The 25268-nt window shown below is 50.6% G+C and overlaps 2 protein-coding genes and 1 long non-coding RNA gene across 31 annotated transcripts in view; 2 read left to right on the top strand and 1 right to left on the bottom strand.

Moving 5' to 3' along the window:
- The window catches only part of MRC2 (mannose receptor C-type 2), a 55922-nt gene extending 53553 nt beyond the window's left edge, over positions 1–2369 (top strand). The window contains exons 28-30 of one of the 2 annotated variants that reach the window (XM_077163486.1): positions 159–338; positions 708–734; positions 869–2369. In XM_077163486.1, coding sequence (XP_077019601.1) covers positions 159–338; positions 708–734; positions 869–1092 — 431 coding nt within the window. In that variant the 3' untranslated portion in view covers positions 1093–2369. The remainder of the gene's footprint in view (positions 1–158; positions 339–707; positions 735–868) is intronic. The other variant, XM_077163487.1, reaches the window with a different exon arrangement.
- A 6195-nt stretch (positions 2370–8564) lies between these two features.
- The window catches only part of MARCHF10 (membrane associated ring-CH-type finger 10), a 90620-nt gene continuing 73916 nt past the window's right edge, over positions 8565–25268 (bottom strand). For 13 of the 20 annotated variants that reach the window (XM_077163506.1, XM_077163490.1, XM_077163493.1 and 10 more), the window contains 4 exons: positions 18165–18278; positions 12685–12727; positions 11255–11482; positions 8840–9018 (listed from right to left, as the gene is read on the bottom strand). In XM_077163506.1, coding sequence (XP_077019621.1) covers positions 11346–11482; positions 12685–12727; positions 18165–18278 — 294 coding nt within the window. In that variant the 3' untranslated portion in view covers positions 8840–9018; positions 11255–11345. Of the gene's footprint in view, positions 9019–11254; positions 11483–12672; positions 12728–13363; positions 13493–18164; positions 18279–25268 lie in introns of those variants that run through there. The other 7 variants (XM_077163502.1, XM_077163504.1, XM_077163503.1 and 4 more) reach the window with 5 other exon arrangements.
- Positions 13358–25268, top strand: part of LOC143686975 (uncharacterized) — a 67627-nt gene continuing 55716 nt past the window's right edge. For 8 of the 9 annotated variants that reach the window (XR_013177344.1, XR_013177350.1, XR_013177345.1 and 5 more), the window contains exon 1: positions 13358–13648. This is a non-coding gene — a long non-coding RNA (uncharacterized LOC143686975). Of the gene's footprint in view, positions 13704–25268 lie in introns of all 9 variants that reach the window. The other variant, XR_013177349.1, reaches the window with a different exon arrangement.

Raw genomic sequence — 25268 nt, forward strand, 5'->3', positions numbered from 1 at the left:
CAGGTTCTTGTGGCTGGGGGTGGGGGTGTGGGGAAAGGGGAGGAGACACCTTGCCAGGGCTGGGAGGGGGTGTGGTTTGCTCCAGAACAGGCCTGTGCTCTCCCACCTGCTCCCCCTGCCCGCCTCTCCTGCACCCCTCAGTGCCCTCTTCCCCCTAGGAGGCACCCTGGTCTGGCAGGACAACACAGCTGTGAACTACTCAAACTGGGGGCCCCCGGGCCTGGGCCCCAGCATGCTGAGCCACAACAGCTGCTACTGGATCCAGAGCAGCAGTGGGCTGTGGCGCCCCGGTGCCTGCACCAACGTCACCATGGGCGTCGTCTGCAAACTCCCTCGGGGTAAGCACCCCTGGGGCCGGCGGCGCGGCGTGTGGAGTACGGGCAGAGCTGGCGGGAGGCGGCAGGGAACCACCTCCCCTCCTGTAAATTGGTCCTTGGGAAGGAGCAGCCTGGGGATTTATCTTCCAACCAGACAAGGTGAAGAGATCAGCCTTCCCTGTTGCTTTGTAAGGTCACAGACAGGACTGACGTCCCGGCTCCATCACTTAGGGACTCTGTGACCTTACATGTAAAGTGAGGGTAATGACAGCACCCACCGCCGGGAGATACAGTGAAGATTAAATGACTCGAAAGGGTCTGACACTTAGGACGTGCCGACAGGTGTTCACGTTTTAAAAATGTTGACTGGTCCCTCTCTCTTCCCCGCAGCTGAGGAGAGCAGCTTCTCCCCGTCAGGTGAGCCACGGGCAGTGCTGGCCCTCACTGGCCTTAGCCCTTCCTCTCCCCACCCCCCGTAGTGGCCGGGCGGGGCCCGGGATGGCTGCCTGGCAGCAGTGGCACCTCTAGCCCCAATGTCGCCCTTGCCGCAGCAGCGCTCCCAGAGAACCCAGCAGCCCTGGTGGTGGTGCTGGTGGCGGTGCTGCTGCTGCTGGCGCTGCTCGCCGCGGCCCTGATCCTTTACCGGCGGCGGCAGAGCGTCGAGCGAGGGGCCTTCGAGGGCGCCCGCTATAGCCGCAGCTCGGCCGGCCCTGGAGAGGCCACGGAGAAGAACATCCTGGTGTCCGACATGGAAATGAACGAGCAGCAAGACTAGAGCCAAGGGCGTGGGTAGGGCTGGGGGTTCAGGAGCTGCTGGGGGACCTGGGCCCTGGGTCAGCAGGGGCCCCCACCAGCTAGCGGTCCCGTTGGCCCACGGAGGGGTGCCCTTAGGAGTGGGCGTTGGGAGGCGGGGCTGGGCAGGGCCTGGGCTGGTGGGGTCCTGCCCTCCCACCAGGACGGGGCTGAGAGCTGGCTGAGTGCAGTGTGGCGTTTCCCTTTCTGAGAGGTGGGGCCTGGGGTCTTGTCACCTGGCCCTGTGCCCCCAGAACCAGAGGTAGGATGGCAGGGGATACGGGAGCCTCTTTCTTCCCAGGCCCCCCACCCCGCCCAGGCGCCCCCACCCAAACCCAAGACCTGTTAACAGAGCTTGAGGGGGTGCCCCTGCCCCTCAGGCAGCTCCCTGTCGCTTCTCTCCTTCCCACCTGGCAGCTTCAGCCCCAAGCCCCGAACCCTGTACCTCTTTCCCCTTCCTCACCCAGCCCTTCCTTCTGAGCCAGAGCCCTGGAGTTTGGGGACTCCTCCTGCTCTTGGCTGGGGTCAGCCGAGGAGGCCAAACATCTGTCACTCGTGTGCCTGCTGGGGTGGCCCTGGGGTTGGGCCTGAAGCCAGTGCACTGGCATGGTGTCTGCTGGGCTGGAGAGAGGACTGTGGAGAGACACCCCAACCTCCCAGGGGCGACTGGGCCAGGCTGGGGTACTGTCTCCTGCCAGCTGGGGGAGGGTCCTCCCCTGAAAGAGTCCCCTGTGGGGACCAAAATAAGTTCCCTAACGTTGGCAGCTCCCAGCTCTGGTATGGAGAGAGGGAGGGGTTTCCAGCATCCTGGGGGCCCCAGAGAAGCGGGAGCCGGGGTTGGCTCCCTACCTGCCTCCAGTGGGGCCCAGAGGGACAGTGCTCTGGCCCCTGGGGAGGCCCTTCCAAGAGGCTGGAGCCCCAGCAGGCCCCAGGGGAGCACACACAGGACAATGAACGTGGACTCGAATACATGCTCCCTTTTCTGTAATTCTTAATTTGTTTAATGTGCCATTATTGTTTAAAAAAAGAAAAATGAAAAGCAAATAAAACACCTTTGAGAGGCTTGGAAGAGAAAGGTTCCTGCCTTGTTCTGCTGTGAGCCTGGTTCCCCACGTCCCCGTGGAGACAAAGGCCGGTTTGGGAGGGGCCTTTCTGCCGCCCATGGGTTTGCTGCTGTCGCTGGGCCCCAAGGGGCCCCCTCAGCCCCCTCTCCTCTTCTGGCTGTACCCACTCGGGGCCTGCACACCCTTTCCCTAGTCCCCGGGAGCGGCACATGTGTGCGGAGCACCCAGCCAGGCTGCCCCAGTGCCCTCCGGCCGGTGCCAGCGCGGCAATTTTGCTCGCCTTTCAACACGCGTAAAATGGCCGTAGGATCTTTGAGGCCTCAGGGAGCTCGTCGTGCCAGGCCCGCAGCACTGCGCCTCGGCGCTCGTGCAGGAAGTGCTGGGCGCACGCCAGCGGCCCTGTGGTTTCGGGGCAGAGGCTCCCAGGGCAGCCTTCGTAGCTCCGTGGCGCTCCGTCCAAGGCCGTCCTCACGCCGGACTGTGAGCTGTGAGAAAGTTGACGTTTGTCCTTGGGGGTGCTTGGGCCCTGCCAGCGTGGGAAATAGGGTGAAATGAGCCAAGAATCAGGGCAGTGGCTCGCTCCTTCATTCAGTGGACATTGGAGCTGGAGATACAGCAGCACAGAGAGGCGCTGCCAACCGGGGACCGTTCCTCCTCCGTGCTCATCTTGAGTCCTGTGAAGGACCACCGGGGTGGGGGGAAGCGTGCTAGTTTAGACTGAGTGGGTGGGGAGGGCCTCACCTGAGGAAGCCAAACTCCAGGTGAGGGAGTGAGCAATGCAAACGTCTAGGCAGGGGCAAGAGCAGGGCCAGGGTGCTGTGGAGGGCCGGCAAGGGGGGCAGCTGGCTGGAGCGAGCTGCAAGCAGCATGGTAGCTGTGGGGTCAGCGAGCTCAGCCAGGTTGCCAGAGGCCTTCAGGGCAGTGTGGGGACTGTGGCTATTATTCCAAGTATAGCAGGAAGCTATGGAGGAAGTCAGTGGGGCTAGCTAATCTGAACTTTTAAGATTATTCTGGCTCGGATGTAGGAACTGGAAGGTGGATAGGAAATGGGAGAGTGAAAGCAGGAAGGCCAGTTAGGAAGCTCTGGTCATAGTTCAGATGCAAGAATTGGTGGGTTGGGCCAGACCTGGGGCAGTGGTGGGACTCTGTGTTGGGTTCTGTCTTGTTTGTGAATTTCTTATGTCTCTACTCTTCTGAATAAGTGATAATCCACATTGTTCAAAGCCTAAACAATATAAAATGATATTTACACTGGGAAGCCTTTCTCCCACCCTATCCCCATTTAGCCTGTTCCCTCTTACAGGTAACTACTTTTGTTAGGCTCTCATGTAACTTTCCAGTGTTTCTTTATGAAAATGCAAGCAAACAGATGCCAGATGTGTCAGAAGGCAGCACGATGCACTTGCAGGGGACTGGACGAGGTGGGCGAGAGGAACAGGGAGTCAGGAAGCCCACTCCAAAGCTTTTGGCCTGAACAGTCTGACATTTCCTGAGACAGGGAGCCCTTAGGGAGAGCTGTGAGCTGCTTTTCTGAGTCCAGGGCTGCGCCCAGCCTAGGAGACTCTCCTCCAGGGTTCCTTTCTGCAGCCACAGCAGGGGCTCTCCTGACAGGCAGTGCAGGACCCAGAGGAGGCCTGGTCACTCAGAGCAGGGGAGTCTTTAATGATGAATCTGCTTCACCCTGAAATGATTCATGCTCCAAACCCATGGCCAGAAAAGCTCCCTTTGGGGGTTTTTAAGCACTCTGCCCTTGGCTACAACCCAAGGATCCCATGGCCAGGTGCTGGGAGCCATCCCAGGGCAGAGGTCCCCTTGGAGCTCCCTGACGCTGACCCTTGGAGAGAAGAAAGACAGAAGGGTGAAGGCAGGTCACAGTCACTGTCATGGACTTGCGGAGGTAGGAGGACTGCTGAAGGAGTGAGGACCTGAGTGTCCAGTGCTTGGTGAGGACCTAGAAATTTATGCTGAAAAATAGCCATCCTCACTTCTCTCTCCCAGAGCCCTGCAGCCCACCTGCAAGCATTTTAGACAGGCTTGCAGGTACTGGGGGTGGGGGGTGGGGGGTGGGGGGTCCCTGCAGGGAGTTTTCTAAGCCTCCCTGCTTGGGGCCTCCTGCCAGCCCAGAAGAGAGAAAGGGATGCTCCTGCAGCTTCCCAAAAGGGCAGGAGCAAGGCCATTTGCCCTCTGGCTCCAGAACAGCGCTGATTCTGGCAGAGCACGTGGGACTGCCTCCTTCCTCTATACTCATTTAAGTTCAATACACATTAGGCACCTACAGTGTGTGCCAGGCCCTTTGCTGGGTGTGGGATGCCCCGAGGTCCAGATTTTGCTAGCTGGGCTAAACCCGCCTGAGCCTGGCTGCTTGGACACCCAGTGACTGCACTACATCCATGAATGAATGGGAGAACGGGCTGCCCTCCAGAGAGTGGCATCAGGTATTCGCACAACCTCTTCCTGTTGGGTCAGAGATGGCCTTCTCCCCGGTGTCCTGGCAGAGCAGGCCCAGCCCAGTTGGCAGCAGCGAGGCCGCAGGGGTGGAGGCCAGCCACGCCACCTGGCTCTCCTGGAAACAGGGCTGCTGAGCCCTGCCAAGCCACCTCGAGCACTAGAGCTGAAGTCAGCGGCAGGGACAAGGTAAAAAACTGCATCTTGAGGGAGGACCCCAAGAAAGGAAGGAAGGAAGGAAAAGGGAGGAAAGTGGAAAGGAAATGAAGAAGGGCCACGAGGGGGAACCAGCCTGAGATGAAAGTGCCCAGATGTTCAGGCCTGACCTGATTTTCTTTATCTTGGGGTCGGGGGCTGCCAGGAACTTCAGGAAAACGCTGACTTCACATCTTCACTCCCCTCAGGATCAACACCATTTGAAGTGCAGATTTCAATCCTTCCTCCTCCGGAAAAGTGGGCAGGAGGCCAGCACTAGATAAAGAAAAGGAGAAAGAAGCAGCAAGCAAGCATTTCCTGTTTGAAATGGACTCACAGCTGGCACCAGGGTTCAAGGCCACAGATTCAGGAGTGTAAAAAGCTATCTTTCTCTATTGACAGATGGCAGAACTTTAGGTTTAGTCACTTCGGGAAAATCCTGGTCAGTTAAGGTTTCCTAGTCTGGTGTTTCTCCTTTCTTCCTGGCACCCCCAGTTCTGAGGTCTATGAGGTATCAGGTGGGGAATCTTCTGGCCCTGCCTAAGCCATGTGTTGCTTTTCTGCATCTTTCCCTGGGACATGGGAAACTTTTAGACGGTGTCTTTCCCCGTGCTGGGACTGCAGGTGGCTGCACAGCCTCAGAGGCTCCCCTCCCCGATAACAAAAATAACCACAACATTTATCAACACCTGCGTGTGGATTCTGTTTAGCATCATGAACTCATTTAATCCTCCTGACATGCCATGAGGTGGATGCCATTGCCCCCACTTTACAGATGAGGGACTGAAACACAAAGAAGCAAAGGAATTTGCCATGTCAACCCTTCTCCACCCTTCCTGCACTAGAAAAGCTATTGGGTGGGGGGTGGGGGTGGGGGCAATGAGAGCTGGGGGCCCCCTAAGATCTTGCAGACACACTTTGAGATTCAAGAGCTTTTTTATCTCAACCTATCATCTCTGCTGAGGGTCTTGGAAGCTGACTTTGAGACTGAAGAGCAGTAATGAACTCTTTCCACCTGTTCTTCTCTGGTCTCCTTTCCCAAGACAGTATAGAGCAGCCACCTTGGTGGACTGGGCTGAGGTGGGGCTGTGGGGTACAATGCATAGAAATGCGGTAGGGGCTCTGTGGATTTATTAGAAATGAAGACCACCATGGATATTTTAAAGTCCACAGTTGCCCCCCACCTCCACCATGGGAGACAACCCCGAGGTGCAACAGGAGAACAGAGGAGGTTTGCTCCTCCTCTCCTGCCACCTGCCTCCAGATCCCTCTCTCATCTCACCCTCCTGGGTTGGTAACTTTTGGTAGTTCCCTGCTGTCTGTGGGTGAGCTGTCACCTCCCTGCCTGGCTTCAGGACCCCCACAGCTCCACCATCCAACTACCCCGTTCTATCCTGGTCTTACCCTATAAAGGTTGCAAATTTTTTGCCACTTCCAACAGCTTCTGACATGAACCGCAAACACTGCAGTAACAATTCAATTTAATTCTGAGTCTCACTGCTGGGGTGAGGCTGAACTCCACAGGCTCAGCGCAATCAATCCTCTACATGATGGACTTTCAGGAAGAGTCACAAGTCTGGGGGCCCAGGACACCCACACTTCTACCAACTGGCTATAAATTTGGAGGTTTCCACCACTCCCTCGGGTTCTATAATTCTCTAGAATGCCTCAGAACTCAATGAAAGCACTATACTTAATAATTATAATTTTATTGTAGTAAGAAGATACAAAGAAGAAACCAAAAGAAGAGGGGCAGAGGAGAGTCTCCGACACGAGCTTCTGGGTTCTCTCCATGTGGAGTCAGAATACATCACCCTCCTGCCACAACAACGTCATTATCACCAGGGAAGCTCTTCCATGATAGTGAAGCCTCCAGAGGGTTTCATTACATAGTCGTGACTGATAGGATAACTACCCAAGGGGCTGAGTTCCTTCTCCAGCCCTCTCGCCTCCCAGCAGTTGGGGTGGGCAGGCTGATAGGACAGGGCTCAGCTCCCTAATCCCATTTGGTCTTTTTGGTGTGGCCACACCCACCCTAGGCTGGCCCCCACCCTCTCAACTTTTAGCCTATGAACTACCAGGTGTGGTCCTGGGACCACCATGAATAACAGAACATACTCCTAGTATGGGAAATTCTGAAGATGTCAAGTTACCCTTTCCATCTTCCCCACCTCTCCAGGAATGGGGGATAAAGACCAGCCAACTTAGTAGGCTGCACACCCTCACCCCTCTTCCCCGTGTGCTCCCTGCTTGCCTGGGCCTCACCGTCCTTCAAGGCCCTTTTCTGGACCCCTTGGCCCTGACTCCAGAGTTGGTTTAGGAGCTTTAGCAGGCAGCAGAAGAGAGACCAGGAGGATAACCTTTGGCAGACAGTTATGCCTTGCAAACTTGGGCATGTTCCTTAACTTGCCTGAGATTGGGTTTCTTCCTTTACATCAAGGGGTACTTGTGAGGATTAAAGATAAAAAATGCAAAATACTTATCCTCAGGCCCAGCTCCTAGGGGGTGCTCTCTAAATGATGCCCATAGGCTCACGTAACACCTTCGTTTGGCTTTTTGTATTTATGATCATACATTTCTCCTGTTTCACCACACCTGGACATGGCTGATGATTGATAAATGTGTGAGGATCATGATGCCAGCTGCCTCAACAGCCAAAGACCTGGAAAGATGCCACACCCCACCTCTGAAGCCTAACCTGAATAAATTTTGGCAATATTTACCCAGTTATAGAGGGGTGAATGATAGCCGTTTTCATCAGCTAGCTTCTATAAATGAGACTCGGTCCTTTTCGCAGCTTAGGCTATGCGAAGCCCCATTTGGCAGCCAGCTGTGCTGGTGCCCAGTACAGGTAGACAGCTGACTGCATGTTTCTCTAGCCCTGGCCCTCATAGATTGCAGGGTGAATCCCTGAAATGGTTTTCTGTAGAAAGAGTATCGTTTTCAAAAACCCAGTGAGCACTTGATGTAAACCTGTAATGGTCTCAGAGTAGCTGCCTCAATCAGTGTCACATCTGTGGATTTGAGTCTTCCCTCCCTCCATTTAAAAAAGAAGTTGTATTGGGTCATAATTTAAAATTATACCATAAAGTTCACCCATTTTACATGCACAACACAATGAAGTTTAGGTAGATTATCCAGTTGTGCAGCCATCACCACACACCAACTTTGGAATACCTCATCTCCCCCAAAAAGATTCCTTGAGCCCACTTGCAGTTAATCCCCAGTCCCAAGCAACTACTGATTTGCTGTCTTTGCAGTTTTGCCTCTTCTAAAAATTCTATATACATGGAATCAGACAATATGTAGTCTTTTAGTTTGATTTCTTCCCTTAGCATAATGTTTTTTAATGTATCAGTAATTCATTCTTTTTTAACCTGTCTCTCTCACACACACCTGCACATATGCCCACTTCTCTTTTCCCACCAGACCCTCTCTGACCTTTTTCACCCCCAAGCTGCCTTGCCCTGCCTTGGTCTTTGGGCCCTAAGATAGAGCTATGATACCCTGGGCAGGTGGGGAGAAGCATGGGGTCTGCACGCTAAATGGGTCCTAAATGGGTACCTCCAGGGGCAGCTGGCCTCACAGCCTGCTCAGCTCACTAGGGGCCCCGGATGTGTCACTGCCGGTGGTGATGGTGGTGATGTGATTAAAAGAAGTGGAGTGGGAGCTGTGAGATGAGCTTCCCTCTCCTCAGTATGCGGTCCTGACTGTGTCTAGGGAGAGTGAAGTAAACAAAGCTAAACAAAGCTGGGTGAATAAAATCAGTTTACTGAATGTGCAGCTCGATTCTACTCGGGGTGGAGTGAGGCCTGAATGGGTGCCCTCGGCAGGAGGATCCCAGGCCGCCAGGCCTGCCAGGGCAGGCCCATGGGCTAAGGGGCTGAGGGGCAGCAACAGGGCAGCCCGGTGGGGGCTCAACAACCCTAGACTGCTTGGCTTGTGCTATCTGGGACTGGGCTGGTTGCTATTGCTGCTGTAGATGCCCAAGCCAGACCCCCAAAAGAGTGCGAAAGGTGAAAATGCTAACTGTGAACACGTCAATTTCAGTTTCAGTAAAGAGGAAGAGGAAGGGAAGCACAGGGGGACAGGAAAGGTAGCTGGGTAGGGAGGTCTCCACCGGACTCCATGGCCAGACCCCTCCTACACGACCCGGCTGTTGTTTTGATAAATGGTGCTTTCATTTCCATCTCCCAACTCGGAATCTGTAAAGCAAAAAGATCTTTCAGACTGTAGAGTGACAGCAGACTGTGGGAGATGCCACGGAGGTGCGCATCACTGTCCCTTCCAGCCCCTGCCCAGCCCCAACAGCCAGTGGCACACAAGGCTCCAGGACAGCGTGGGGAACAGACACCTGCAGTCTGGGGCTGATGAATGCCCAGATTGCCCCACTGGGGTCCCAGCCCAGCCAGAGCACCTGGACCGTAAGCCCCTCAAAGAAAGCATCTTAGTCATCCCCAAAACTGCCTCCAAAGCATGCAAATGTTTGCAGGCTGAATAGCTGGGGGAGCTTTTGCCCCCTCTTAAGAGTAATGCCCACACTTCCCACTTTCTAACTTGGCAGGGGATGGAGAGATTGACCTAGATAGTGAAGAAGTCTTTCAGAGAACAAATGGTGGAGGCAGAGGAACATGTGATGGGAGGGAAGGAGGAAGAGGAATGAAGCAGTGGATGGCAGTGGGATCCGAGTGGAGGAGATGAGTTGAGACAGGGCTTCGTCTTTCAATCTGGGGGGAACCTTGTTATCAATATGTTTCTTTTCCCATTGACTTGAGTGAGTACTTCCCAAGTATTTAGAAGTAGTTTTGCAGTGTTGGCAAACATCAAGGCCCCCAGGTGGAATCCTGCCAGCTTCATTCTGGTTCCGTGGTGGCCCAGCCTTTCCCCTCCATCTGGGGATCGAGGCACCACACAAATGCCACAAGCCATGTCGTGGCTCTGTGCCCTAGCCCCTGGGGCTGAGTGTTGCAGAAGAACAGGAGACAGGAGCTATTGACAGCCCCCACCCTAAGCCAGATCCTCTCAACTTTATTTTTGGCTTCTGGAAAGCCTCAGCTCCCCCAGCTCCCTCAGCAACCCCAGGGCACTCATCAACTCTTTTCTTTCCCCCTAAGCCTGGCTGCCGTCACTGTGGGCGAGGGGAGGTACTCTGGCCTAGGGTCTGGCCTGCAGGTCCTGGCACCTGCCCTTGCTCCTGCCCATACCTGCCTTGCTGCAGGAGGTACTGTTCCTCTTTTGAGGTGGGGGGTGGGGGACAGCTGTCAGGGGCTGGGGCACCGAGCCCCAAGACAGGTCCTCAGGCCTGGGCGCACACACCCAGGGACTGCCCCCACCTGCCCTTACCTCAGTGCTACTTGTGGCATTCGTGTGGCGCCTTGGTCCCCAGGTAGAGGGGAGAGGCTGCCCCAGGAGCAGGTTGGCAGGGCCACCACAGAGCCAAAGAGGCTGGCAGGATTCCCCCTGGAGCCCTAATGTTTTGCCTTTCCTCATTCCTGTTTCCCTGAACTTAGCCAGGGCACCAGGTTGTAGCTGTGACTCAGCCCTGGCACCCTGTCTTAATAAAGTGCTGCCAGCCGGGGGAGACAAACCAGGCTGCCAAGGGACCAAAGAAGCGATTGGCCATGGGAAGGCGGGCACAGGTGGCTCTGCCTCTGGTCACCCTGGCTCCTGTCTTGATAATGGCTCTGGCAGGAAGCCCGGCAAGGGCTGCATCTTGCCAGCACGTCAGGATAGTCCCTCCGCCCAGCGCCCTCCTTGACCTCTGCTGTCCCCAGTGTCTGGGGTGTGTGCAGGGCTGGCGGCAGGTGGGGTGGGTGTGGGCCTGCATCTCCAGGGGAGAACCGGGTGCAACACTTTGAGCTGAGCATGATGGTCCTCCTAGAGCCGGTCCCAGCTCCTTGACAAGGGAAGGCAAATGAGCCCTTCCCAGCAGTAGGCCCATCTGCCTGGTGGCAGCAGGGCAGGGTAGAGTCCCTCCCTCTCCTGCCTGGTGATGCCGCTAATTCCCTCTTAAGAACCACCCAGGGTATGTTCTTCACCAGCCCTGGAGAGAGCGGCATGTCTGCCCTGAGGCCCGGGGTTGGAAGCCGGGGAGCCTCTTCTCCATCCACAGCTGGGCTCAAGGCCTCTGGGTAAGAAGGCTCCGTCTCTGACCTGCTCAGTCTCTGCCCCGTGGCTCGGGAGGTCGCGGGCAGCCCGGCTGCAGCGGCCGCACCGGGCACTAGAGGTCGCCGCTGCCCAGCCGAACCATCCCGGGCGAACCCCGCCGCAGCAGGTTTCTAGAATGGGGAAGAATCAGGGGCGCCCCCGGGGTGGGGCGTGGGGAGGGGGAGCAGCTGGGGCGCGGCGAGGAGACCCCGCTCTGAGCCACCGGTGAGCCGAGTGCCCCGCAGGGCCCAGGACCGTCGCTGCGCTGGGGCCCGTCGCCCGAGGTCGGCTCACCGTCACGCCCTTTCCCGAGCTGAAGGCCAAGATGAGGACCTGCGAGGCGGCTCGCTGGCCTGGAGCGACTGGGTGGAGGTGCAGAGGCGTTTTAATGACCGTGAGAGGGCCCGAGACACAAAAGCCTTTTAAAGAGCTCGCCTGCTTCCTTTCCGGCTGCAGAGGCTCTGTCTGTCCAGGCCACGATGCGGGGTGTCCCGGCGAGGCTCCAGGAGCGTCCCGGGGTCCCTGTGAGGGCATGAGGGGACCCTGGACCCTCATGGGGCTCCGCGGGACACCCGCAGCCACACCCAGGACAGGGACACTGCAGGCTCCTTTTGTGGACAGAGGCCCTCCCCACGGCCTCTGAAAATGGTCAACCCTGGTTCATCAGGACTGCGTCCCCGTCATAATAAATTGGGGTCTCAGGGGTATAATTTGTGCCCCAGCCAGTGAAGCTTCATGCTGGTTCAGTATCTCCTCCACACAGGTCTATTGGGGGTCCCCAAAAGCTTAACTGTGACCAGCGTTATTATGTGAAAAACATTCCAGGGCCCCCGATTCCACTGTGGCCTGCAGGGAGCCTCTAGGAGGAGCCCAGGAACCCGTATTTTGGGTGAATCTCCCCAGGTGATTCTTACACCAAAGTCCGGAGTGGGAACAGCTGTTCTAAACCTTGGGGACAGGGAGTTGTAAAATTTCTTTCTAGAAGAGCCTCTGGCGACAGAATTGTTACATCCCTCTTAACTCACTGCAGTGTTTATTCTCCCTCCTGATGGAGAAGTTCTTCCTGAGTCTGACTGGAAGCCCTCCTGCTTTAATTAAGCACATTTTCCCCACCTGGGTTTTCTAAGAGGATAACGAACAGGAGGTGACTTTCCTCAGGCCTGTTTGAGAAGAATTCCTCCTGCCTTTGGGAGGAATTTCTCTGGCCGTTTTCCTTGCTCACCCTCTGAATACAGCAGAATCCCTCCATAAGGCTGAATGGTGAGAAAATCCAATAAAGCCACTGGTTTGTGAGTGCAAATGTTTCCTACAGGTAATGGCTAAACAGCTCCCACCCAGGGTTTGGAAAAGGAAAATCCCAGAGGGCCTTGGCAGTAAAAATCCCAAGAGTTTACCAAGTACTGGGCGCTGAAGAACCCTGACAAAGAAAAGGGAAAAACGAGCAGCAAATCATCCTACACCCGCCGATACCCTCTTCCCCTTTGTCAGCCCTTTTCCTTGCTTTCAGGATGAATTAAAATTCTTATCTGCTCTGCATACGGCTTACTTGGATTTGCCTTCCTGATTGTTTTCTGCAGCTAGAGTTTCCCAAGCTTTCTGGGGTTATTTTTGCCTCTGGGTGGTGGTCATTACTTCCTCCCACTATATTAGGTCCAATACAGTAACAAAAACAACAGCAAATTAGCAAACACCCTCAAAATGGCTGGACTGACCCCCAAACCTACTTTCATTTTCTTCCGGTCTGGGTTGTGGATAATTTCTTGACAACTATGAGAAAAAAGACAACAAGAAATGAATTGTTTTCCAACACAATTGTGAACAGATGTATAATTCTCTGGTCTCAGGAATGTTCTAGGAATCCTCTACATGGCCTTAAAGGGGAAGGGAGAATGGGGCGAGGGGCCAGGGCAGTGTTGATACTCAGCATGGATAGGGCTCAGCTTAGTCCTAAAGACAACCACAGCGATAACCCAGGTCACCTTTGCTGTTTCCGGCTTTTAAATTTGGCACTGAGAACAGACACGCTTCCTTTCAGCAATTGATCTGAATAGCAGAATCCCATTCTGACCATAAGAATCCCGTTTACAGGCCACGGGGGTGAAGGCTGTGTTAATTGGCCACTTGCCTCACCACTGGCTTTTAAACAATCGGCTGTATTCTCCGCCTGGCAGGAAGCAGCAGGCCCATCAAGGCTCTGGGCTCCCTCTTTGTTCTGACTTTATGGCATTTTATGCCACAATAAGAAACACTGTGTACTCTATGGAAGCCCATTGTGCCAGGCTGCTAGGGTGTGGGCTCGGTGCAGGAGGGATGGGACACTCATCCCCATGAAGAAGGGCTTTGTGACAGGTTGGAGACAAAACAAGGGGTGCCGGACACTGTTACTGGGGCAACTGCTTGAGCAGGGTGGAGGCAGCTTTAGTCCCTGGGCCCCTTCCCGTGCCCCTGGGTGAGGGAGGTACCTCTCCTCTGCAGGCCAGGGCCAGGGCACCGAGGGGATGGAATTTCTTCTCGAGTGGCAGGTCCTGTTACCTGGTAAATAATACATCAGGACTCTGCTTACTGCTGCCTTCATGTCTCTGGGCTGCTGAGAGGCCCTCAACCTGCCTCTAGATTCAGAGGTGCCTGATCAGGGCCAGGCAATGGTATCTAACCAATCCTCACACTCCACCAGGAAACCTTATCTTGGTGAGTAGGGAAGATTTCTCAACTGTGGTCCAAGCTTGAGCTTCCCACATTTTAGGCAGGTTTACTTTTGTAGAAATGGTGTGAATGGGGAGGGGGCACATAGAGAAGGTCATCCAGCCTCATATGTGAATGGACACTGGGATTTGAAAGCTACTTCAAGACCCAACCTGCATCCCATGCCAGCTGCAGTACTCTCCCCTCCCACCTAACCTGAACTGCCCACTATTAACAGCACACCTGGGGCAGAAGGCAAAAGGCAGAGCCAACGCCAGATCAGACAGTAATTCTGGGAAGGCCTGGGTTCCTCTCTGCCCTTTGCCTTTTAGCACCCTGACCAAGAGTCTTTCTACTGCTTTACCTATTTGAGATCATTAAGCATCAGAGGGTCTAGGGGCTTTGCCATGGGCACGCAGGGAAGGAACTCAATGAACTGTACGTTTCATTGAGAGGAACAAGCATGGTGGAGAGAAGACCTATGGCTAGGAAGAAGGACAGGACAGAGGGCCTTGGGGGAGCAAGCCCCAAATAATGGAGAGTCTGGTATGGGTGCTGAAAGGGAGAGAGAGGGAAGACAACTCCATTTGACTTGTCCCTTCAACTCAGGCCAGCCTTATGTCTCTGTCAAATTAAAGGGTCAGCCATGTGGGCTCAGCTGCCGCTGATAGGGTCCTGTGTTCTCTGGAGATACTCCCACCATGAGCATCTGAAGTGAGAAAGGCCACTTCCCACTGGGTGCTTGTCTTGCTTCAGCTGTACCTTACATTGTGTCCACCCCAAGTCAGTCTGCCTTTCCCATCTCCAATGCTCCCCCACATGGGTCCCCTTATCCCATACTATTGCAACAGCCTCCCAGCTGGTCTCTCTGTTTCCAGTTTCTTCCCCACCTCCCCAGCCTACCCACCACATGGTTGCCAGAAATATCTTTCAAAAATGTACATTCCCTAGTCAGTCCCAGGCTAGGAATCCTTCGGTGGCTCTTCATCACCTGTTGGAGACTGCAGATTCTCCAGAGAGGCATACAAACGCTTCATGTCCTGGTCCCTTCCTACACCACAGGCTCACTTCCTGCCAGGCCCTGGCCACACTCAACTTCTTGACTTGCCCCAAACATGCCAGGCCTTTTCATGTCTCTGAGCCTTCATGTGTATGTTTCCCACTATAAGGAATGCCCTTTCCCTCCCAATCTACCCTCTCCATCTGGTAAAACCTCCCAAATTCAGTTCAAACATCACCTCCTCTGCTGATCAGTTGAGAATGTTAATGGAAGCAGCTTGGCCACTAGGCTCCCAAAGCAGTGGGAAGACTGATAACAAAGAGTACAACGTAATTGGACTAAAAGCAATGCCCCGGAAACATTGGCTTTTTCCCTGAGGCCCCTGCTTAGAGAGTCTGTTCTGCAGAAGGAGTGGGAGGAGGGAGTAAGAATGGTTGTCCAACTTTGCTCTATGTTCCTCCATATCTGGCTCCATTATCTATCAAAACACATGGCATATTCTTGGTTTCATGTCTGTTCTGTCTTTAGAATCTGAGTCCCTTGTGGGCAAGGAGCATCTTAAACTATCTTGTGTTCCCAGAATCTACTTTAGAATCTGGTACATAGTAGGCACACAGTAAATCTTGGAATAAATTAATATACCTTGTACTTGGAGTATTATTCCCTTACCTAGAATACATTCTCTCCACAAATTTGTACTATCTCTTTCTCCAAACATAACTCAAGACTCGCTTCCTAGGAACAGTAGGTTCTGATACATTAGCTCATCAATTTGTGCATTAAAAAGTTACTGAGGGTGGGCCACAGTGGCTCAGCAGGCAGAGTTCTCGCCTGCCATGCTGGAGACCCGGGTTCGATTCCTGGTGCCTGCCCATGCAAAAAAAAAAAAGTTAATGAACACCTACTATGTGCCAGGCATTTTCTAGACACCAGAGAACTGCAGAATAGTATAGAGATAAGGTTTCCATGTCCAAGAGTTATGAAACTCCACCCTCATCCCATATAGACCACTTCCTTATTTGGCAGTCATTGGGCACTTCTGCAATCACTCAATGCTCCTAGCATCCATAGTGCCTGGGACATAGTCAGTAGCCAAATATGACTCAACTCTGGGCCCAATATCAAGAGAGAAAAGTGTAAACGCTCTGGCTTTGCTTTCAAATAGTCTCAGTCTCACCAGGGAGACAAATAGCTTGTCTTTGGAATCCCTGGAAACCTCAGGAAGCTTCAGCCAGAGAAGATCTTTTGTAGTCAATTTCACTGTTCTCTTGCCTAAATGACCCTTTTGGTTTTATAAATATGTGAGTATCTTCTCATAACTTGATAAAAAAAAAAAAACTCCTCAAAGAAAGAGAAAAAATGGAATCACCTCTGTTAGCCACTCTCCCTGATGCTCATTTCAGCACCTGGTATAAAGCAATCACGCATGAATGAATGAAAGCATCATTAGCAAGCATTTACTTCAGGGGCTCTTAATGAGACACAACCAAGAAGCCTAATGCAAATGTTCTGGTAGGTAAAGGAGAGCCAAGTTTCTCTCCCAACTAAGCGCCTCTCTTCTATTAAACATTACCCTCAGATTCTGAGTATATCCTACAAAAATATTCTGAGACTCTAGTCAAGAAGAGTGTGACTTTGATAAAAGCCATTTGGTTTCCTACTTGTGTGCCTTGTAACTGGTTATTTGCATGGTTATTGCTTGGTGGTTTAAGTGGGTGAGACCTATTTCAGGGCTTTCAAATTCAATGTAAGTTTGTGATAAGAGAAGAGGGTGGCCCAGCCCTTTCTGATTCCTTCCATCCTGGTTCCCACTCTTCCTCTTGGACAGTTTTACTGGGGAGGTTCTTCAGAGTCAAACCAATGCTTCAGGGCCAAGGTTTTAATCCACTGGGTTGGACTATTTTGGTCTTATGTTTTCATGAGAAGTGACGCTGGGGCCATCTGTACCTAAATCAATGGGGTGCTTTAAAGTTCAATGTGCAATAAAAAGTTCATTTAAAAGTTGTGGAATCATGAAAATGTAGTTACAGAAATGTTAACAAAGGATCATTTCCTGCTTCCTGTATTTTTCTTGCTTCTTCTTCTTTTTGTAAATGTATTTTTCTGAGGAATTTACATCGCATTAAGACTGTGGAAGAGTTAAGGAAGGGGAAGTTCAGGTCAAAAAGAAGGTGAGATTCCTGAGAAGATATCTTGGCCAAGACCCAGACCTGCTTTCTAACTTTGAGCATAGGGTCCAAGGGGAGAATTTAAGTCAGAAATAAAGTTAGGACAAATCTAGGAACAAATGCTGGGTTTGAACCCAGCATTTTTAATAGGTTGACCCCAAATGGATTGCAACAGCTCACTGTCAAGTCGGCTCTGCTGCTATGTAAAGAGCATATGGACTCAGTGGATGACAACCTCTAGGTAGGGACTCATGCCAGCAGATAGAGAAAAGAGAAAGAGAAGATGAGGAAGAAGAAGAAAGTGAATATAAAGAGAGATATATGGGATGCGGTGGCAAGTGCCACTAAAACTGCCTTATGGGAGCTTCAGTGGCTTGGCTGTACACTGTCACACTGGCTCACTTTCTAGTCATGACCTTCCGACATGAGCAGAGGTCAAGTTCCAAGCTTCAAGGGGGTGTTCTGAGAATCCAAACAACTAAAAGCATCCCAGCCCCTGATGTAAACAGGACAGGGATGTCCCCTGTCCTGGCAGTACTCTCTCCTGGTCTGGCCACAGAGAGACATTTAACGAAGAGGGAAGTTCCTTGGGGCTCAAGGTTCTGACATGACAATGGCCAAGTGTACTATGACACTTTAGAGGTCAGCCAGTCCAGTGCCCTCTTTTTTCCATGGAGATGATTCCACTATGGGTTGCGGACCTTGCTAAGGCCAGGCATCAGTGAATAGTAGGGTCTGGATTTTCTTGTTATACTATGAAGCCTCCTGGGGCTCTCAGTTCTCTTGTGGAAGAAAGTCAGCTACAGATGATCACTCCTAGCAAGCACATTCTATATGCCACTTCTATAGCAAACACTAATGCCATGATCACCTTTATTTCTTTGCAGCCTGACAACTTCAGCCAGCACATACATGCACACACTAGCATAATGTACTCTGGGCTCCAAAACAAAATGCTCATCATCAGATTGCTATTTTAAAAACTCTTCCCTGGGAAAGAGTGTTTCCACTGACTCTCTATGCTTGAGGCTCTCCATGCACATTCAGCCCCAGCACTTTAGATGGTCTCTATTTTGGGGGACAAATATCTCTGAAGACTCACTTATTTGTACAACCACTGATGACCCCTTTATTACCCCTCATGTTTAACAGTAAGTAATTATGTGATTATTACTCACTTTTCAGCCAGAGGGCCACTGTATAAAAGCTGCAGCTGCTGAGTATTAGTCCTAACAATGGTAGTCCCGTATCCCACCATGTGACATGAGAACCTCAACAGACTGCACCTCCAGTAGACAGCACTGCAAGGTTTTCAGGACTGTGGCTCAAAGTTCTGGGTCAGAGCCAGACTTACCCTTTCTCTTGTAACCCGGTTATAGTTGAGTCTCATGAGTTCTGCAAACCTCTGTTCGTAGAGATGAAGCAGCAGCACTAAGTACAAGCCCGAATTCATCAGCTGATTTTGTGCCTAAATATGGAATAGAGAGCTCTTAAGTTCAGCTTAAAAATATTCATCATTTAAATCATGGGGTGGAGGGTAACAAGATGGAAAGGTGTTAAGAAATGGGATAAGAACTCAAGCCCTGAGGCAAGGTCTTCGAGGACCAGAGAACAGGGCAGGGCAGCCATCCTGGAACTCTTTTCCACCCAGAGGAGGATGCTCTATAAAAGCTCTAGGCTTCGGGCTCAATGTCGTTCCATGACCAGAGCAGTTACATATGCAAAGTCTTGTGCAGGGTGCTGTGGGGAACACAGGGCAATAATCTGCTGGGACCCCTCAATCTGATGGGGGAGGGAGGTTGTTCAGAACCAGCTCCAACACAAGCTGGATGTATCAAATGCTACAGCAGAGAAGCAAAGGACAAGAAGGAGAATGGTGAAAATGACATAGGGGAACACTTCTTAGAGGAGGTGGTATTTGTGCTGTCCCTTCCAGGATGGGATGGACTTTGGTAGGTGGCTATGAGAAGTGTTGAGAAACTTTCAGACAGAGGCACTGAATACCAGTAAAGGTCTGGGGATGCAGAAAGCAGAGTGCGCTTTTGGTGCAGTTCCTTACTCACTGGAGTATACGGGGAGGGTGTTTGTTGAGGATTAAAATATTATGGGGGGGCTCCTCCAGAACAGCAACTAAAGAAACAGAAACAATATGAAACAGCTCCCGGAGCCACGACAGAGACCAAAAAGACAGCGTACCCCATTCTGGAATGGCTGAACGGGCTGGGAGAATCTGCTGCGATGAGATACCCGAGGGGCGCGCGTTTTCCCGGCCGGGGCGGCTGGCGACTGGGGTCCCCTCCACGCATGTGGCTCCCTGGTCTGACTGGGAACGTTGGATAGCGGGGCCCTCCCACCACGCTTGGCGTCTCGGGCTAGCTGGGCAATTTGGACCGGCACTCCCCCAAGCCGCGGCGGCCGGCGACCCCCCCACCTCCATGCGCGGTTTCCCGGGCCGACTGCCAGATTCGGATTGGCAAGTTAAAGGAGCCACAGCATCTTTTACTGGTGGGACCCGCAGACAGACGAGCACCACGAGCGCCACCTACTGGGCAGGAAAAGAAAAACAGAGCCCAGAGATTTCACAGAAAAACCTTTCAACCAGCTGGGTCCCATACCCAGGGAAATCTGATCAAATGCCCAGACACCAGCAGAAAATAATGGATGACGCTCGGAAAATTGAAGATATGGCCCAGTCAAAGGAACAAACCAATAGTTCAAATGAGATGCAGGAGCTGAGACAACTAATGCTGAATATACGAACAGAAATGGAAAACCTCTTCAAAAACCAAATCAATAAATTGAGGGAGGACATGAAGAAGACATGGGCTGAACAAAAAGAAGAAATAGAAAATCTGAAAAACAAATCACAGAACTTATGGGAATGAAGGACACAGAAGAAAAAATGGAAAAAACAATGGATACCTACAATGGTAGATCTAAAGAGACAGAAGCTACAATTAGTGAACTGGAGGATGGAACATCTGAATTCCAAAAAGAAACAGAAACTATAGGGAAAAGAATGGAAAAACTTGAGCAGGGGATCAGGGAACTGAATGACAATATGAAGTGCACAAATATACGTGTTTTGGGTGTCCCAGAAGGAGAAGAGAAGGGAAAAGGAGGAGAGAAACTAATGGAAGAAGTTATCACTGAAAATTTCCCAACTCTTATGAAAGACCTAAATTTACAGATCCAAGAAGTGCAGCACACCCCAAAGAGAATAGACCCAAATAGGCATTCTCCAAGACACTTACTAGTTAGAATGTCAGAGGTCAAAGAGAAAGAGAGGATCTTGAAAGCAGCAAGAGAAAAACAATCTGTCACCTACAAGGGAAACCCAATAAGACTATGTGTAGATTTCTCAGCAGAAACCATGGAAGCTAGAAGACAGTGGGATGATATATTTAAATTACTAAAAGAGAAAAACTGCCAACCAAGACTCCTATATCCAGCAAAATTGTCCTTCAAAAATGAGGGAGAAATTAAAACATTTATAGACAAAAAGTCACTGAGAGAATTTGTGACCAAGAGACCAGCTCGGCAAGAAATACTAAAGGGAGCACTAGAGTGAGATACGAAAAGACAGAAGAGAGAGGTATGGAGTAAAGTGTAGAAAGAAGGAAAATCAGATATGATATATATAATACAAAAGCCAAAATGGTAGAGGAAAATATTATACAAACAGTAATAGCACTAAAAGTTAAAGGACTGAATTTCCCAATCAAAAGACATAGACTGGCAGAATGGATTACGACCCAGCAATACCACTGCTAGGTATCTACTCAAAGGACTTAAGGGCAGGGACACAGACGGATATTTGCACACCGGTGTTTATGGCAGCATTGTCTACAGTTGCAAGGAGATGGAGACAGCCAAAATGTCCATCAACAGACGAGTGGCTAAACAAACTGTGGTGTATACCTACGATGGAATATTGTGCAGCTTTAAGGCAGAATAAACTTATGAGGCGTGTAATAACATGGATGGACCTAGAGAACATTATGCTGAGTGAGTCTAGCCAAAAACTAAAGGACAAATACTGTATGGTCCCACTGATGTGAACCGACATTCGAGAATCAGCTTGGAATATATCATTGGTGGCAGAGACCAGCAGGAGTTAGAAACAGGGTAAGATGATGGGTAATTGGAGCTGAAGGGATACAGACTGTGCAACAGGACTAGATACAAAAACTCAAAAATGGACAGCACAATAATACCTAAGTGTAATGTAACTATGTTGGAACACTGAATGAAGCTGCACCTGAAATATAGTTTTTGTTTGTTTGTTTGTTTGTATCTTTTGTTTTTGTTTTTTTTCTTTTTCCTTTTTATATATATATATTTTTTATTAGTATTATTATTTTAATTCTCTTCTCTATATTAACATTCTATATATTTTTCTGCTGTTTTGCTAGTTCTTTTCCTAAATTGATGCAAATGTACTAAGAAATGATGATCATACATCTATGTGATGATACTAAGAATTACTGAGTGCATGTGTAGAATGGAATGATTTCTAAATGTTGTGTTAATTTCTTTTCTTTTTTTTGATTAATAAAAAAATTAAAAAAAAATATATTATGGGGGGCATGAACTGGGGAGATGGTGAGGTGGGGACCATTTAGGCAGAACCGAAGAGTTTGAATGTGATGCCATATGTAACATGGAGCTATTGGTGTCTTGAGCACAGGTGCAGACACAGTGACATCTGTGTTTTAGGAAAGCAGACGTCTTTCTGTGGAGTAATCTGGGAACACAGTTACAACAGGGGGTGCTTTATTTTCTTAGATCCCTTGTTTGCCCAGAGAACCGGCCCCAGACCTTAGCTCTGTAAGAGTCTTCCTTTACTTTGGGCCTAATGATGGTCTCATCTCAGGGCTCACCCTCTCTGGCTTGTCTGTTAGGATTTAACTAACCCTTAGAGAAGCTTTGCTCGGGCTCTTCTGGTTTGGTCTGTGGGCCTGTTTCATGCATCTGCTTTGGACGCCCCTCTCCCACCTTTCTATCAGGGTGTGTCCCTAATTTCCTGTCACAAACATCATCTCCTTGGGGAAGACTTCCCATTGACCCTCACTCATCCCCGTTCTTCCTTCACTCCAGGACTCCTAAGCCTTTGTCTTTATTTTGTACACCATATCTTGCACTTGTTAATGTTTCTGCTTTTTCTTGAAGGATGGATTGAGTTTTATTTTTTGTATACCTTCCTAGTTCCCTTACCTGCACTTAGAACAGGTGTGTAACATAGGGAGAGTGTGGACATCCGGTTGGCCGGCCCCCTCTGTCCTGCAAACCCTCATCATCTGGACCTTTCAAAGACCTCATGCTTTGGTCTTTGAAATTAGCAGCATTAGTAGCAACTCCTCCCCTTCTGCCGGGGAAGGAGGGGAAGTGGCTTTAATCCCCCATCTGTCCTCATGCCCATTTCCATGGCTGGGGTAGAAGCTCTAGGATGGGCCAGACGGGGCTCCGGAGGCTGCCCAGACCCAGGGGGCCAACATTCCCAGCAGAGGGCATGGCCTTTTACATCACCCTTGGGAAAGGTCAGAACTTTGACCCTGTTTTCCCAGGACAAATGAAGCTCAGACATGACACAGTGAACACTTCAGGGCCTCATTTTCCTTCCTTCTGCAGCAGCTCAGGTAGCTTCATGGTCCGAGGTCCCCATGCCCATCAAATCAAGGGTAGCTTAGGATGTTGGCACAGACCACACCTTTCCCGGGACAAAAGAACTGCCAGAAAAAGCACCGAAGTTGTGCAAGGATCGGCTGGTTCTTCCTTCTGAGTCGATGCCCCATCTAGGTGGTAAAAAACTGGCCCCCCAAGGCCACTGCTTAAGGTCCCTCCAGTGTCCTCCAGACTTGCCATTAAAGGCTCAAGTCAGCTGACCTTAGCAGTCTGGCTTCCTATTTTTAGTCTCTGGCCATGTTTTCTTTGCTCTTACTACCTTGGCCTAGAGTGGAAAGGGAAGTTGTTTGTTTTCACTTTTTCTGTTTTAACTGCCTCCTCCCACCTTTCCAGGAGTCGGTGACTCTCTCTCCTTACAGGACAAACTTCCTTCCTTGGGAAACCTTCCTGATTGCGGCTCAGCTCCTTCAGACAAGACAAGTCTCGTCCTTCTTGTCTGCCTCGGCCATGGCTCCCTCTGTGAGCTGCCAATGGTTTTTTCTCTAGCGTTCTCTTTGCCAGTCAGCCTTTCGGCTCATAGATACTCTGATGCATAGTGGCAAATCAATCAGCTAGAAAATGGCTTGGAACTATCAGGTTTGTCAAAGCACGCAGGGAAATCATTTACTTTTTATGACTCAATAAGGCCTGGAGGCATGCAGATGGGAAAATATCCACTAATGTTTTCGGCAGATAATTTGAAAAGTCACTTCTAGCAGATTGTGTCTCTTCTCTAGTCTGTGGGAGGGAGCCTGTCACATGGCGCCATAAATCTCAGGGGCTGAGCTCCTTTATGGACACCCTTTGCATGTGGTGTGCTGCAAAGCCTGTGATGCTCCACAAAGGCGCCTGGTAGACCAATCCAAGCCAGCGTTTGTAGTCAACTCAGAGTCATCATCCTTTATACTCCCAAGCTACAAGTGGGAGGAATCTGTTATCTGAAAGAGTTCCATGGTTTTGTTTGGCAAGGGCAAAATGAACTAGATTTTGGAGAGTTATTTATTAGAGCTATTCTTGACCTGCTCCTCCCCTGACCCAGTCGCACCACACTTGGGCTCCCACACACAGTTCCCTTTGTGCACCAGGCCAAAAGAACGGGGCAGGGTGGGGGTGGGGAGTGGGGGGCCGTGGATGGAAGGAAGGGGCAGGAGGCTTGAAAGGGAGAAGGGATGTGGATGAGAGCTATGGAGGGCTTGGTCCGCCTGCCAGCTGTTTTTCTTTCTTTTCTCTTGCCCCTCTACCCCTTACCCCCACCCTTCATTTGGTTAATACTCATTTCCACTAGGAGATTTGCTACCAATGGGAATTCCCAATAAGATCCACTAGAAAAAGCTGAAAGCTTGGCCAGACACTTTATCAAATCTTCAGATGTGCTTAAGAGATGCTCCCAGCTTAGAGAGTTAGTAGGTGACTTCGTATGTCCAAGGACATCTGTCATTGGCTGAGGCAGATGCTCTCCTCGGGCAAAGCAAGGATCAGAGGTGCATGCCTCCAAGCATGGGCCTCTAGTATATGTCTTACTAGGACAGCCTGGGTCTATCAAGGCTGCAACTTTGGCCAAAGTGTTTTATTTGTACAGGACCAAAGTGACCCCATTAATAAAATAAGGGAGAGCTCCCTCTTCTGTTTCCCTGAGGCTTTATGATAAGATGAGTTAGTACAAATGCAAATGGTATTTCACAGAAAAAAACGTCCTGCAAGAGACAAGAATGAAAGTTGGAATTTAGGTGAACCAGCTGGGTGTATGATCCACGAAGCAAAGGAGCACGTCCCTATGTCTCACTCCTAGCCACATACCTGGTACATAGCGAGTGCTCAAATAAATACATTTACAAAGGAACAAGGGAAAATACATGGATGAAAAACATGCAGATGGAAGGATGAGAAAAATATAATTTTGGAGCAGTGGCCCGCACAGCTGCAACTTTTGACTTTAGGGGTTCCATTTTAATATACATAATAATCACAGTGGGGGGGGGTATTAAAACAGTTGTTGAGCATCTGATTCAGTTCTGGGATGGTGCCCAAGAATGTTCATTTCTAGCAAGTTCCAAGATGATGCTGATGATACTGATCTAGGGACTGCTGATCTTCGAGAACTACTGGTCTAAACAAAGGGCCAACAGTTGGCAGCCAAGACACTAAATCTGGCCTGTGTATGTGCTCTGGTTGGAAGGAAAGTAGGAAGGAAGGGAGGGAGGGAGGGAGGGAGCATCTTTAGCTGGAAAGAGTATATTCCATTTTGCTACAATCTCTACCATTCTCTATTGGTCACGCCTGGCCTTTGTTACCTTCCTGCCTTTTGGCATTTGACTATATCTAAATCTTCCTTAAAATTGTTTCTCCTGACTCGTTTTGGAACATGGAATGTTATTTGGAGCTATGAATGTTATTTCCCACTTAACAAGCAAGTCTCCCAACCAGAATCAAGTATGAGTCCAACCTCCAAGCTCAAGCACACACTCATAGAAGAAGATGTGGCATTGTCCCCTTGAGTATTATCAAAAGTTAGGTGGTCCGTGCAGAAGGTCTATAGGGCTTAATTTTCAGGTATCCTTGAGTAAGGAGGGAGGGGGCATATGATTAGACCACCAGGTACCAGTACCCAAAAGTGCTTAATCCAGACTCTGGAGCCCCACAGTTGTTTTGGTCAATAGGGCCACTGTCCAAACAACCTTTAGGGGTTCTTAATCTAGCCACTCAAGATCTAGTAACAACCCTTGATCCCATATGGATCCCATGGGAACCATCCAGTATCCAAGAAACATGGGGATAATCAGATTTGGGGGCATTC

Source organism: Tamandua tetradactyla, chromosome 6 (assembly GCF_023851605.1).
Source record: "Tamandua tetradactyla isolate mTamTet1 chromosome 6, mTamTet1.pri, whole genome shotgun sequence".
Classification (NCBI taxonomy): domain Eukaryota; kingdom Metazoa; phylum Chordata; class Mammalia; order Pilosa; family Myrmecophagidae; genus Tamandua; species Tamandua tetradactyla.